This window comes from Nicotiana sylvestris, chromosome 2 (genome assembly GCF_000393655.2).
Source record: "Nicotiana sylvestris chromosome 2, ASM39365v2, whole genome shotgun sequence".
Classification (NCBI taxonomy): Eukaryota; Viridiplantae; Streptophyta; class Magnoliopsida; order Solanales; family Solanaceae; genus Nicotiana; species Nicotiana sylvestris.
Window position 1 is genome coordinate 88,228,368 of NC_091058.1, and position 15,472 is coordinate 88,243,839.

A 15,472-nucleotide genomic window follows, 5' to 3' on the forward strand; every position below is an offset into this window, starting at 1 on the left:
ATAATCCAAATAGTAAGAAATAAAATTATATCCCTAGTAAATAAATAAATACTTAATATATTTTCTTTTTTATAAATAAATATTTAGTTCTATACTACAATATAAGTAGACAAATCAAATAATTTTTTTAAAACCTTTTTCATATAAAAATTGTTTACCGTGAAAATGGTAACAACAATTAAATTTGTAAATGGGATTCTAAAAATACGTGATCTATTCCCGAGCTAGTTGTTAAAGCAGTTAATGCCAAGAACCTGAAGTGTAATGATAAAATGCGAGCTAAAGCGAGGCAGTAATCAAACCAAAGGGGTCTGTTGCCCGGATGTAAGGCCGATCGATGGGGACCTCGGGGCCAAGGCTTGAACCGAGCTTGAGCTACACGGGCAATCGGGAACGAGATAACAAGCAGAGATATGATTAAGCGAGGCTCTATATTGCCAATATTGGACGATATGGTGAAGAACAAATAAGAAAATGATAAATGTTAAGGAGGCCTCGGGCCAGTGAGAATAAACAACTTTGAAGAGAAGATATATATATATATATATATATATATATATATATATATATATATATATATATATATATATATTATTGCACTTGTAGAGAAAATGGAGCAACATCAGTCCCCTTTATATAGGAGAGGAATTTCTAGTAATATAAAACGTGTTAACCGTGAAAGTACAGAGATGGGATGGCTAGATGTGACGCCCCAAAAATAGACCTAAAATAGGCCGGCCTTGTTAGGTCGAGTCGCGTGACTTGGGAACTTCCCCCTTGCTTGCTTCGGCCCGCTAAATTAGTCGGAATGCTATACCCTTTGGATCAGCTCTAGACGAACCTCGGGGATGAGTCTCGACCTTGGCTCCAAGCTTCGAGGGGCATGACCGCGAGATGGCCTTGCGATGGAGAATTCGGGCCCCCGGATTCGCCGCATACAGATAGTCTCTGCGTTTCTTAGAGTGAAGGTGACGAGAAGCGATGAGAAATGATTCTGAACTCCTGTTTCTTCTGGCGTCCCTGAGAACGGTTGCGGCTGTCAAGGCGTGCTATGTGTGCCGTTACTGCGGATTCCAACATTGACTGTGGCAGTTGGCTTCCTTTAATGTACCCATGATGCTCTTATAAATATTTGCTTCCTCCTTTTCGGATCCTATTCAGAACCTTTTAGTGAAGTCTGTTTTCCCTTTGTTTATTGCTTTCCTTTTAGGAGCGTGATCCTCCCCTATATTCTTCTTCTCTTGGACTTTCTTAAGGATGACGAATATTTCCACCGCTACTTCTTAGGAGGTTGCGGGCTTGTCTTCTTCGTTTTTCTCCCAAGGTGAAGTAGCAGCTCCACCCCGTGTCAAGGAGTGCATCCTAGGTCCTTTTGCGATGACTTCAGATTTCAGGGTCGAGAGACCCTCTTCGAAGTCAGGACGTCGTGAGCCACTAACTCGATATATCAGTTCTATAACGGATATCAGGAGAGTGAGGGCCGATTGTTGCTAGGGGAATGCCGTGATAGTGGAGATTCCCGCTCAGGATGAAGACATTACGGCTCATAGGGCCGGCTTTCTGAGCGTGTATACCTACCCATTTACTTTAGGATCGGCGGGACCGTCTTCGCCCCTGATCGACCTTGAGGTTCTTAATTTCTGCCGGAGTTATCAGGTGACTCTGGGTCAGATCCATCCTTCGTTCTGGCGTATGGTTTATATGATCATGCATTATTCGAGCATGATAGAGGGAATGCCTTTCACTCTGAATCATTTGATCCGGATGTATAGCCCTCGTTTCCTTCTCGGGGGCTTAATCAAGCTTCGTTGTTGAGCCCCGAGATCCCTTTTCGCCCGTACCAAGGAATTTGGGGATGATGGGTGGCTGAGTCAGTTTGTCCGAGTGAGGACGTCTAATCTGATCCCAACAGAAGGGATGTCGTTCCCTGAAAAGTGGAACACCGCGCGTAAATGAATGCGGGGCCTCTACTTCCCTTTGATGATTTCTTCTTACGTCCCTGACTCTGTTGTTTCTTCTTTGTCTTTTTAGCTGCAGCGGTCTATCCTGAAGCGGTGCCAAATTTGCAGGGTTGGGTTGGCCATTTATACTCGATCTGCCCGTACAATGATTGTGCGTGGCGAGATTTATCCCGAACCCGGTGGGAAGCAAAATATCATGGTAAGTTCTGAGTTTTGACGTATCGCACATTTTAGCGCAGCTTGCTGTCAGCGGCTCTTTCCTTTCTGTGCGCCTGATCCCCGCATCTATGTAGGTCTAGGAGGAGTCCTACTGACGAGGGAGGTGCGACCCATTAGAGGGGACATCCTGGTGCTTGACGAGGAGAAGAAAAGGCAAAGGGGCGCATCGGCTGAGCCATCGAAGCTCAAAAGGACCAAAGTGGAGGAGTCCAAGGTTGATTCATCAGTTCCGACTTCCGGCGCGGCAAGAAATCCTCGTGCTGAAGGTGAGGGAGAAAGCAGTTTTTCAGCACCCTCCGAAGATCGTTTGGGATTGATTGCCCATTTGGCCGATGGACTAAATGCTTTCAGATAGGAGTCCGATGCTGGCGCGACCCGTTTTTATGGTGGCAAGGCAACATATGGGATATCGAGTATTGGTTTTGACCCGGCAGGTGGCCGGAGTTCTTCTCGAGCCAGGACGCCCTTAGTAGGCAATCTGAATGAGCCTCGATCGGGGACCTGGGATGAACGGGATGCGGTCATTCTGGCTGACCCTGTTGGCCCGTTGGTTATTGTTGATTCCTCAAAAGGGGAGACACTTCCATCTTCCGGAGGGCGAGACGAGCTTCGTAAGGATATTTCTGAGGAGGGAGCACTGATCGAAGGCGGAGACGCACTCGGGAGGTCGGCGATCACTCTTGAGGGTAGCTCTGAGATCAACGCTTCCTCTATTTTCGGCAAGATCGGCAGGCTTTGTGAGCGGGTAACTTTATCCATCCTCATTTGTTGCTTCGGGCCGCTCCGATCTTCATTCCCTTAACTTTTTTTTATGTGATTTCAGGCCGAAGCGCTTTATAATCAGGCCTTCGACAAGTATCAGGATGAGGTGAGCCGTCGCGAACATGAGAAAGCCCTTTTAACTGAACAGGTTAATCATCCCCTGTTCTCATTATTGTTTGAGATTCTGTGGGATTCTATTTTTTTAACCCCTTGGGCCCTGATTCATGCAGTTTAAGAAGGAGAAACTTTCACTGAGAGGGGAGCTTCGGGCCAAGGATGCTGAAATCTTCGAACTTGGTCGCCATGTGGATGAGGTGGTTTCTGAAAGGGATAGCCTTAGGAGGATAGTCACCTCTATTGAGCGTCAGCTTCAGGATGCGATGGAGGATAGCGGCAAGTACAAGAGTCTTCGTTCCGAGCTGGTGGCCGCACTGCTTCGGATCAGAGCCGAGGCCGAGGCGCTTATATCTTTACACGGGGAAGGAGCGGTCGCTGAAGATTCTTGTGTTGAGAGGACCTTTGAGGGGCAGACCCAGCTTTACCTCGAGCCGCGGACCGCGCTTGGCCGAACCTTCGGAGGTTAACTATCGAGGGCACATTGGAAGGCAGCTCGAGCAATGTAAAAAATGAGGGTGGATCTCCATAGAGAGAGGACGCCGTTGAGAAGGGACTATCAGGGGATTCGTAACCGCCTAGATACAGCTTTTGAAGCTGCCGATTTGGCAATAGGTTTAGGCTATGTTATTTTTTCCCGTTGATATCCTTGTCTGTATATGGTGTTTTTTGTTTTGGCATATGTATAAGGAGAAATCCTGTGGCTTTGTTCCCCTTATTGGCGAAAGAGCTTTGGATTCCTAATGTAGCTTTGTGGCCCGTTTAGGCTGGTTGATATGGCTTTTATGCCATACCCTTAGGTATTTTGCAATTTAACTACTCCGGGTCCAGTTTCCGAGTCGCGTTGCGATTCGAGCAGTAATCGACCCTTAATATTTCCATGATTTTCTGGTTGGCGACAGTGGCACTTATGTTGTCTGGTCATTGAGACTTTTTAGTATGTGGCCCGGAGGCTTGCATAGTTACCTATTTTGGATCCGGTCTCCGAATCGGGTCGCGATTCGAGCTCATTTTAATCCTCAAGTTATTAATTTTTAAGCTGGCGACAATGGCTCATACGTTGTTTGGTCGGATAGACCTTTCAATATGAGGCCCGTAGGCTTGCTTAGCCGGTGACAATAGCTCTTATGCTGTTTTTGCCCGTGGGCTTTTTGTAGGCTTTGTTTCCGCTCGTTAAGGTCTTCTTATAGTAGTTTTACCTGACTTGTCATCGGTTCGAGAGGAACCTCGATTTCAAGTCGTTGTCGGCGATGTTTTGAGCACCTCATAAGGTTCATAATTTGTAGGTCGAGTAGATCAACGCTCTTGCGATTTGGAGTCGACATGGCCAGAGCTCGTTTTTTCCTATTGAGGGAAGCCTATTTTAACCAATTCTTTTCGATGTATATTCGGAGTAGTGGCCTGCGATTTTTTTTAGCGACAGTCGGGCGTCCCCGAGTCACGTTATTTTGGTTGTATCAGCCGTTTTGACCGTAGTTATATGCATTTGGGCGTAGCCATTTTTGATCCCTAGTGATAGTTTAGGCGTCTACATCGAGGGTATGCCCTTTAGGGATTCTTACAAATGCGATGTATAGCCTAAACTTCGGGATTTTTCATGCCTGTTGAGGTCTTACAGTTTGCCATGCCTGCTGAGGTCTTATAGTTTGCCATGCCTATTGAGGTCTTACAGTTTGTCATGCCTATTTAGGTATTACAGCTCGTAGAATAGATCTGGTTATGCCGAGTCTGCCCGCTAGGGTCTTACAGTTTCAGATTTTTCCATTACATAGCGATTGGCGATAGTTTTTGAGTTATCGAGTTTGTTTAGGCTTGAAGACCGCTTCTAGTGAACTTGGAGTTGCATTGTGAGGGCTTTGTAAGCCCGGGGTTCCGACCCTGGGGTCGTGTGGGCACTAGACCGTTCAAGTCTCCGAGTATCTCGGGACGTATTTGGCGGAGATGTTTTTGTCGAGAGTATACTGCGACTTTCCCTTTTTTGGAGAATGAGATGTTGGAAGATATTCTCTGATCCATTGGTGCAATACATGTGTTGTTGTGCTGAGTTGACCTATTTTTGGTCGAGTGTGGTTACTTCGGTGATTTTCATGTTGCCTTACTCCGAGAAGGAGCCTCTCTCTTTTTTCATGGGAGAAAAAGGGTATTTTCTGATTGCCCGATATAATAGTACATGCTTCCGCTTTGGTGGGATCTGATTACATCGACCGTTTGGCCCTATACATCACCTCCCCGTAGGAACCTTTGCTTAGTTTTTCTCCACCTTCTTCGAATTGGGTGGCTTAAATGCCCCTCGCCGCTTGCAAGTTGGCCATAAGGGTAGCTTCGAGAAATTCTGTGGAGTTTCCCCTTTAAGCAGATTTGCAGGCGTTGCCTTGTTAAAACCCCTTCTTTTTTGGGATAAAAAACTCGGTCAAAGGAAAAGAGTGCAACGGGCGCACTTTTGGGGGTCTCGAGGTCTCCTAGTAGTGTTAATATCCTGGTATCTCCGATTGAGTGCCTGCATGAGGGTTAGTTCTTAATCCGAAATGAAATAAAAGGAATGGATGTACCTTGAAACGAGATAGGCTGGTGGCACCTTGTTAGAAAATCCTGTAGGGCAAGGAACCTGTTTCGGGGTAAAAGCCCGATTGCGGGAAAAAGAGTGCGATGCTTGCTCGAGGGCTCCTGTAAGGTTTCATGATCGGATACCCTAACAACATGGTACGACCCTTGCCAATTCTGGCCTAGTTTCCCTTTATTGGGGTTTCGGGTGCTGAGAGCAACCTTCCTTAGGATCAAGTCTCCGATTTCGAAATATCGGAGGTTCATTCTCCTGTTGTAGTATCTTTCGATTTCCTGCTTCTGGGCGGCCATCCAAACCAGCGAGGCCTCCCGTCTTTCATCAAGCAGCTCGAGGGCCGTTACCATGGCCTCGTGATTTGACTTTACGCTGGCGTGCCGGAATATGGCACTTGGTTCCCCACCTCTACTGGTATTAGTGCTTTAGCACCATACACTAAAGAGAAAGGTGTCTCCCCTGTGCTTGACTTTGGAGTCATCTGATATGCCCACAACACCTCGGTTAGTGTTTCTCACCATTTTCCCTTGGCATTTTCTAATTTCTTCTTCAGGTTTTGAATGATGGTCTTATTTGTGGATTCGGCTTGGCCGTTCGCACACGAATGGTATGGCGTTAAAAGGATCCTTTTGATTTTGTTGTCCTCAAGGAACTGTGTTACCTTACTCCCAATGAATTGCCTCCCGTTGTCGCATGCTATTTCGGAAGGTATCCCGAACCGGCATATGACATGTTCCCATATAAAGTTGATGACTTCCTTTTCTCTTATTTTTTTGAAGGCCTACGCTTCCACCCATTTCGAAAAGTATTCGGTCACAAACAGAATAAATCTAGCTTTACCTGGTGCCGTTGGCAAAGGGCTGACGATGTCCATTCCCTATTTCATAAATGGCCATGGTGATAAAACGGGATGTAGTTGTTTGCCGGGTTGGTGAATCATGGGGGCGAATCTCTGACACTTGTCGCATCTTCGGACGAACTCCTTAGCGTCCCTTTCCATGCTATCCCAGTAGTAGCCTACTTGATTACTTTTCGGACTAGGGAGTCTGCCCCAGAGTGGTTTCCGCAAGTGCCCTCATGGATCTCTCGGAGCACATAATCCGTGTCGCCCTATCCCAGGCATACTACTAGGGGGCCATCGAACGTTCTCCTGTACAGGGCCCCGTTTTCGTCGAGCGAGAACCAGGCCACTTTAGTTCGCAAGGCCCTTGATTCTTTTGGATCGGCGGGCAGTTTCCCGTCCTTCAGATAAACGATGTATTTGTTTCTCCAATCCTATGTCAGGCTGATGGAGTTGATTTCCGCGTGACCTTCCTCGACCATGGACCTTATTAATTGGACAACAGCCTCGGGGAGCTGGTTTTCCTCCTCAGCAGATGATCCCAGGTTCGCCAGGGCATCGACCTTGCTGTTCTGCTCTCGGGGTACATGGACTAAGTTCTATTCCTTGAAGCGGCGCAATGTGACTTGGATCTTATCCAGATACCTCTGCATCCTGTCTTCCCGGGTTTCGTAGCTCCTGTTTACCTGACTTACCAGGAGGAGCGAATCGCATTTTGCCTCGATGACCTCGGCCCCCAAGCCCTTAGCAACTCCAAACCTGCAATCATAGCCTCATACTCGGTTTCATTGTTAGTTAGCTTTGTAGTTTTTATGGACTGTCGGATTATGCCGCCGATGGGCGGTTTTAGAACTATACTGAGTTCGGATCCTCTGACTTTTGTGGAACCATCCGTGAACAGGGTCCATACCTCGGAGGACGTGCCTGATTTTAGTAAAAGTTCCTTCTCTACCTTGGGGACGAGGGATGGCGAAAAATCGGCCACGAAATCCGCTAGGATTTGGGATTTAATGGTCGTCCGAGGTTGATACTCGATATCATACCCTCCAAGTTCAATGGCCCATTTGGCCAGTCGACCTGACAACTCAAGTTTGTACAGTACGCTCCGGAGAAGGTAAGTCGATAGAACGCAAATGCGGTGGTACTGAAAGTAAGGCTTCAACTTGTGCGATGCGCTATTAGTGCGAGTGCCAATTTTTTTAAATGGGGGTACCGGGTTTTGGCGTCCCTCAAGGTTTGACTTACATAATACACAGAAAATTGCGTACCTTTCTCTTCTCGAACTAATACACTGCTCTTCACTATTTCGGACACGGCCAGGTACAGTTACAACGTTTCATCCTCCTTGGGCATGTGCAGCAAATGCGGGCTAGACAGGTACCGTTTCAGTTCTCCCAGGGTGTGTTGGCATTCCAGAGTCCATTCGAAGTTGCTCTTTCTTTTGAGTAAGGCGAAGAAGTGGTGGCTTTTGTCTGACAACCTTGATATGAATCTGCCCAGGGCCGCGATCCACCCAGTCAGCCGTTGGACGGCTTTCACGTTGTTCACCACTGCAATTTCTTTGATGGACCTTATTTTATCGGGGTTGATCTCGATCCCCTATTTAAGACCATGAAGCCCAGGAATTTGCCCGAGCTTACTCCAAAGACACACTTTTCGGGATTGAGCTTCATGTTGTTGCTTTTGAGGATGTTGAAAGTTTCCTACAAATGAGTCAGATGGTCCTCTGCGCGCAGGGATTTAACTAGCATATCATCAATGTATACTTCCATAAATTTACTTATTTGATGCTCGAACATTTTATTAACTAGGCGTTGGTATGTCGCTCCTGCGTTTTATATCCCGAAGGGCATCACGTTATAGCAATATGCACCATATTTCGTGATGAACGAGGTCTTTTCCCTATCCTCGGAGTTCATCTGGATCTGATTGTACCCTGAGTAGGCATCGAGGAAGGTGAGGGTCTCGTGGCCGGCCGTGGCATCGATCAGACGATTGATATTAGGCAGCGGGAAGGAATCTTTGGGGCATGCTTTGTTTAAATCTTTATAATCTATGCACATTCTTAGCTTATTCCCCCTTTTTGGTACTACCACTACATTAGCTAGACATTCGGGATATTTTACCTCCCTAATGGATTTTAAAAAGTTTTGCTACCTCCTCTTTGATGAAGGCATGCTTTACCTCGTACTGCGATCTCTTCTTCTGCTTTACGGGTTTGAATTTAGGATTGACGCTCAGCCGGTGGGAGGTTATTTCCGATGGGATACCTGTCATATCTAGGTGGGATCAGCCCCGTTCCCAGGTATACCTTGCGATCCAGGAGGTTCTCAATCAGAACAGTTTGTTCCAGCTCTTCAACCGTCGACTTGGTCGCATCCGATTCTTCGGGGGCGACAAAATTTCGGGGGGCGAAGAAATATTCCTCGTCATCTCCCAGAGTCTACATGTTTCTCTCCTCGTTTGAGGCCGAGTGTATGGGGGTTAGTGTCTCATGGTGGACCGCGAACATTTCCCTTGCTGCCTGCTATTCTCCATGTATTGTTGTGATGCCATCCCTTGTGGGGAACCTTATTACCTGGTGCAAGGTCAAGGGCACTACCCTTATATTGTGTATCCAAGGGCTGCCAAGTAAGGCATTGTACCTCATGTTACCGTCGATGACCTGAAACTCGGTGCTCTAGGTTGTGCCAGACGTGTTGATCGGGAGGGTGATTTCTCCTTTCGTCTCTTCTCCGACCATGTTGAAACCGTGGAGGACTCAAGGGATGGGGACAACTTGATTGAGCAACCCTAGCTGTTCTACTACTTCTGACCTGATTATGTTAGCCGAACTGCCCGGGTCCACAAGCACGCACTTTATCCTTGTGTTGTTTAAGAGAAACGAGATCACCAGCGCATCGTTATGTGGTTCCCCCCATGGCCTCGAGGTCTTCCTCGTTCTTTGGATAAGCATTTTCGGGCTGGTCCCTCTTCTGTAGCGGATGTTTTTGTTCATTTGGACATGGGTCCTTGGAGATCGTTAGTTCCTCCGATAATCATGTGGACACTATGCTGGGGACCCCTCTATTTCGTTTGGATTGAACTCGGGGGCGCACCGGACTCTAGGTTGGTCGTGTCCACTTTCTTGTCGCTTTTGAGGTCTCGGTTTCCCATCTTACCTGCTGAGTCGGGCGTCCTGCCCTGAAAGCGAAGATCTTGGGTAAGAAGAAGTGTGAAATATAACTTGCGTTTTTGCAACGAAACCAACAAGAAAATAATCACTATTATTTTTAGCCCCACGGTGGGCGCCAAACTGTTTACCGTGAAAATGGTAACAACAATTAAATTTGTAAATGAGATTCTAAAAATACGTGATATATTTCCGAGCTAGTTGTTAAAGCAGTTAATGCTAAGAACGTGAAGTGTAATGATAAAATGCGAGCTAAAGCTAGGCAGTAATCAAACCAAATGGGCCTGTTGCCCGGATGTAAAGCCGATCGATGGGGACCTCGGGGCCAACGCTCGAACCGAGCTTGAGCTACCCGGGCAATCGGGAGCGAGATAACAGGCAGAGATATGATTAAGCGAGGCTCTATATTGCCAATATTGGACGATATGGTGAAGAACAAATAAGAAAACGATAAATGTTAAGGAGGCCTCGGGCCAGTGAGAATAAACAACTTTGAAGAGAAGAGAAAGAGATATTATTGCACTTGTGGAGAAAATGGAGCAACATCAGTCCCCTTTATATAGGAGGGGAATTTCTAGTAATACAAAACGTGTTAACCGTGAAAGTACAAAGATGGGATGGCTAGATGTGACGCCCCAAAAATAGGCCTCAGATAGGCCGGCCTTGTCAGGTCGAGTCGCGTGACTTGGGAACTTCCCCCTTGCTCGTTGCGGCCCGCTACATTAGTCGGAATGCTATACCCTTCGGATCAGCTCTAGACGAACCTCGGGGATGAGTCTCGACCTTGGCTCCGAGCTTCGAGGGGCATGACCGCGAGATGGCCTTGCAATGGAGAATTCGGGCCCCTGGATTCGTCGCATACAAAAATACTCCTCAACGTATGTTTCTTTAAAAAAGATAGAGTGATGGACTGATTTTAAGGGCATTTTTGTAAACAAATAATTCTTTTAGAAATTGTGCAATGCTTTAATACATCAAACCAAACAATGGATAAAAAATATGTCAGTATAACTAATGTCAGCATAACTAATACCAGCATTACTAATCATCATATTCAGCATTATTCTTATGCACCCTACCAAACGACCCCTACCATTCTTAAGGATTCATAGGATTAAATATACTCCCTTCGTTCATTTTTACTTGTCCACTATTGATTTTGCACACCCCTTAAAAATAATAAATAAAATGCATAATTTACCATAATACTCATATTAATAGGTGTATAGTCTTAATGAATTTAGAAAATGATTTGGAATAAGTAATTAATGTTAAGAGAAAAATAGGAAAAATAATTTTTTTTGATATGCGAAAGTGAACAAATAAAAATAAATCTATTTTTAGAATAGTAAACAAGTAAAAGTTAACGGAGGGAGCACTTCTCAACTTTTAACTATAGTTTATACTCTGACGTAAAAGATTAAGGCCCCGTTTGGCCATACATTTTGGCAATATTTTTTCAAATCTTTTTTGAAAACATTGTTTGTTCATAGATTAGTGATCTATTTTTGAAAAATTTCTGAAATTATTTTTTAAGTTCCCAAAATCTAGTTTAGGGTAGATTTTGGGTGAAACTTGTTCTCCCACTCACAAACCTTCAAATTTTTTCCAAATAAAATGCATGTCCAAATATAATTTTAACTTTCAAAAATTATTTTTTCAAGTTTCAACTAAACTTATCTCCAAACGCTTGCTAATAAATCATAAAATTACTCAATTTCAAACGGAGTAATTTTTATAGAATGTCGAGGCACAAAATCTATCTAGTGAATAGAGTTTTTGGCCTTTCCCTCGTTCCTTCCACTTGAATAGAGTTTTCCCCTTAAAAATCCACTCAAAAATCCACTCAAAAAACCCTCGGCCTCAACGCTTCCCCGGCTCTCAGCCTTTATCCGCCGAGCTTCCCCGGCCTAAAATCCATTCTAGGCTATTCTAGAATTCGTCGGAGGACGGAGGATGATAAGCGCTTCTCTTAGAGGACGTTATGACGGTGACGTAAGCGGCGCCATTGGCACCGTCACCGTTGACGGCGGTGTTGTCAAGCTGAAAGCTAACATGACCGATGCCACCTTCGTCAATGGCCCCTCTTTAGAAGGTCTTTCTCTCTCCCTTGAAAAACCTGGCTCTTTCCTTATCGACTATGACGTCCCCAAAAAGGTACTGTATTTCTCACCTACTTCCTCAGTTTCAATTTGTTTGGCAATTTTTTTTAGCTTATCCAAACTCATATTCCCTCCGTCCCCCACAAAAAAAGGTACATATTTTGAAAGTCAAACAGGCTGTTATTTGATCACGACTTTATTCATATACCCTTAAATATTTCGAATTGTTAATTATTCCTTTTGGTTTTCACTTTATGGTAAAGTGACTCTTTAAATTTGAAAAGTATCATCCTTTTTGGGATGGAGGGAGTACTAAACTAGTAATTCTCTTAAAATTGATAACTTGGGACAAAAATTCTAATGATTAGCGGGTGTGCATAGCAACATATTAAAATGTACTCGAATTTCACTTAGTCAGAGATCTCGAAAAGTGAAAAGTACTGCAGTAGATTTTTTGGGACAGAGGGTGTGCATAGCAACATCAGTATCCAAATACCTTACTAGAAGTTGACTAGATTTGTCATTTGTCCTGTTTTTCAATAGGATGTGCGTTTTCAATTTATGAATACTGTGAGTGTTTTGGAAAAGCCTTTGAACTTAACGTATACTCATTGGAGGGGAGACAATAGAACTGCACTGGACGGGACGTTGGTGATTGACTCGGCTAACAAATTTTCGGCGAATTATGGGTTTGATTCTGGTAATTGCAAGTTAAAGTATAGTTATGTGCATAGAGGCTTGACTACATTCGAGCCAAGCTATGATTCTGCCAAAAATTCATGGGATGTTGCCGTGTCACAGCGAGTGTACGAGGATGATGTGGTCAAGGCTTCATATCAAAGTTCAAGCAAGATTTTGGGACTGGAATGGTCTAGGAATTCCAGTTTAAGTGGAGGATTTAAGGTACTGTACTGTTTCAATTTTTACTTGTGCATTGTAGTAGTAATGAATGCGGTTCTGTCCTCTCATTGCACTAATGGAATTTAATCTTTTAGGATCCCTTTCGAGTTGAATTCTTAAGGCATGAGAATTGTTAAAACCAAATAAGATGAATAGTTTCTTGAAGTGGATTATTTCCCAGTTATATCTCTTTTGATTCTATTTTCGACTTGAATTCACATTTTCTAGCTAACATGGTTCTTCTGGTTTTAAAATTGAGAATCATTCAAGCGTAGCAACTCAAGACTTAGTTTAACTACCCTAAAATAGGACTAGAATAAAAGCGTCCTTTTAGCTCAATTCATTCCGTCATTCTCTATAGTTAAGTAGATACACAATAGTCCAACATACTGTTATGCTTTTTTTTTTTGGTTGTTGGGGGGGGGGGTGTGTGGCTAAATTCAAAGACCTAAATGACCACTACCTCCATAATCACCTGGGAGCTCAATGCAACTGGCTCCATGTGTTGTATATTAAAAATAGTTTTATTATTATTATTATGAGAGTTATAAATGAAAATGTAAGATGGTTACAAACTTAAGTTTGTGGTTACCGCACCACACTTGAACTCCTACTATAAAACTAGGCTTCAATGGTAGCAATTCTACAGTAAGTCATATTGCTAACGTCTTTTCTCTCTATTATTATTAAATATAACTAATTGTCATACACAACACCATGCCCGTACTTGAAACACGAGACATGTAGTTCTTTGGGTTGATTTGGTCCATGATATTTGTGTGCCTTTTCCCTCTCTTGTCAACCATGTAGCTTGTCTTGGTTCGGCTGATTTATCAAGCAGGGAAAGCAAAAGGCAAACAGGCCTCATGTTTTTCATGATACTTCTGATTTGCACCTTATCCTTGGTTCTGTCACTGAAAGTGATCTCCAAAATAATACCACCATTAGAGATCTGGACAAAGTCAACTTTTTATGGTATTGATATTGCCTTTTATCTTTCTCTTAGCTATATAATAATATGGTTAACTTGCCTTGTTGTTGATGATATGCTGATGTTTCTACTCACTATCTATTTGTGTGTATATGAAGTAGAATTTGCTTACACTAGGACTCTTCTGCTTTGAAATATAGCTCTGTTCATTGCATATTAAGTTTCATTTTTGGAATCCCGTTACTAATGTGTGGCTTCTCTTTTTGTCTACTAGATCTCTGCGTCTGTGAATCTGGCAGAAGACTCCAAGTTTCCAACATTAAGTGCTGAGAGTAGGTTGAATTTTGATATGTAGCTTGTAAACTTCTGCGAGATTATACTTCAGGTGCCACATATGGGCCAGCTTGGTCACGCATACTGTTTTTGAAATGAATCAAAAAAGAAAGTTGTTGTCCTCTCAGTTGAATATTTCTCCATTAATGAATAACATCTCCCTTCTTGTGGCTACATAGCTGAAATTACATGACTTAAGCAGCATTCAAATTCCGCATATTGATACATTTCAATGAACTGGTGGGAGAAGGATATACTTTTATGAGTGCAACTACATCACCTCCCTTCTTATTTGTTGGTATGACATCTTGCCAGAGATATAGTTTCTTTAGAGCAGACAATCAATCTGAAACATTTGTAGCGCACGATACTTTTGCTTAACGATGGACACGATCCTATCACCTCCAGAACATCTGTGACTAGTTTATGAGGTCGAATGGCATGAGTATGAGCTTTTACCAGATCGTGTATCTGTTAGAATTCTTTGGACGGTTGTTCTACAAACCTAAGTTGATTTGGAAGGCCTTTGGAATCAGCTTATAATTAGAACTCGCGAGCATCACCTCAAGCTCATCTGTACCATCATTGAGCAATCTATAGCTCAAAGGAAAATGCCTAAAATGGTTAATGCACTGACTTCTCAAATTCGTGAATCTGTATATATTTTGGTTAGCAGTCCCCTATTTTACTCAGTCTATGCTATGGATACAGGGGTGGATCTGGTGTTATGATTCTAGATTCATCCGAACCCATTATTTTTGACGCGGAGCATAAATTTATATGTAAAATTTCACTAAATTTTCAACAAATAGTAAATATGAACCTATAAGTATAAAAATGTAATGAGTTTAATGCTAAGAAACTTAAAAGTGAGCCTATAGAATTCAAATCTTGGATGTGCCTCTATATGGATAACAACAACAACATCAAGTATATTTTCACATGTGGGAGACAACCCAGTGAACAAAGCATCTCGCGTTCAAGCAGGGTCCGGGGATGAGTCGCATCATGTAGATAGCCTACCCTAATATAAGCATTAGTGACTTCTTACTGTTTTAGTTATTGTTTAGCTTACTGTGCAAGTGATGAACTAGAGACAACTCATTCGTATTTTGAAACAATCCCTCTAAATTAGACACTCATCCTTAAATTTGGGCGCTCAGCCTAGAGCTTTATAGGCATCATGTCGTTGTTCTTGTTTTTATTAACAAAAAAAAGAAATAATCTTATGCTATATGTGAGGCAGCTCCAGTATCTGATAACAAAATCAATGAGACACCTCAACACTCACCTTCTTTCCATGTGAAGGTAATCCCCAACACGAAACTCGATCTTCCCGTCGTCTCTTCATTGCAGATCTGATGTCTCTAACGTAGCATACTGCTCCATTTTTCATTTGTAAACGTGTCTGTTTCTTTAGTCGTTTTCCCTTTCCTGTGTTTTTCACTTTAGGACGTTAATTAATTTTTGGTTGTTTTCTGTCTTGATTAGACGGGAATATTGGCAAGTTACTCCACATAAGTACAATATAACAAGCACTTGAGTCGTATACCAAACATCAGACTTCATTAGACAGGATT

General features: G+C 43.4%; 1 protein-coding gene across 1 annotated transcript; it reads left to right on the forward strand.

The window, feature by feature from the left end:
• The first annotated feature begins 11,407 nt into the window (after nucleotides 1-11,407).
• LOC104210981 (outer envelope pore protein 24, chloroplastic-like) lies at nucleotides 11,408-14,077 on the forward strand. Its single transcript, XM_009759968.2, has 3 exons — nucleotides 11,408-11,783; nucleotides 12,272-12,631; nucleotides 13,834-14,077. Exons 1-3 carry the CDS (start codon nucleotides 11,583-11,585, stop codon nucleotides 13,912-13,914), a joined length of 642 nt encoding a protein of 213 aa, XP_009758270.1. The 5' UTR covers nucleotides 11,408-11,582; the 3' UTR covers nucleotides 13,915-14,077.
• The last annotated feature ends 1,395 nt before the right edge of the window (nucleotides 14,078-15,472 follow it).

Bases quoted from the DNA above. Each gene is read 5' to 3' on its own strand.
- LOC104210981 (XM_009759968.2), top strand. From the start codon at position 11,583: ATGATAAGCGCTTCTCTTAGAGGACGTTATGACGGTGACGTAAGCGGC. The intron at 11,784-12,271 runs GTACTGTATTTC...GTTTTTCAATAG, and splicing joins ACTATGACGTCCCCAAAAAG to GATGTGCGTTTTCAATTTAT. The intron at 12,632-13,833 runs GTACTGTACTGT...TTTGTCTACTAG, and splicing joins GTTTAAGTGGAGGATTTAAG to ATCTCTGCGTCTGTGAATCT.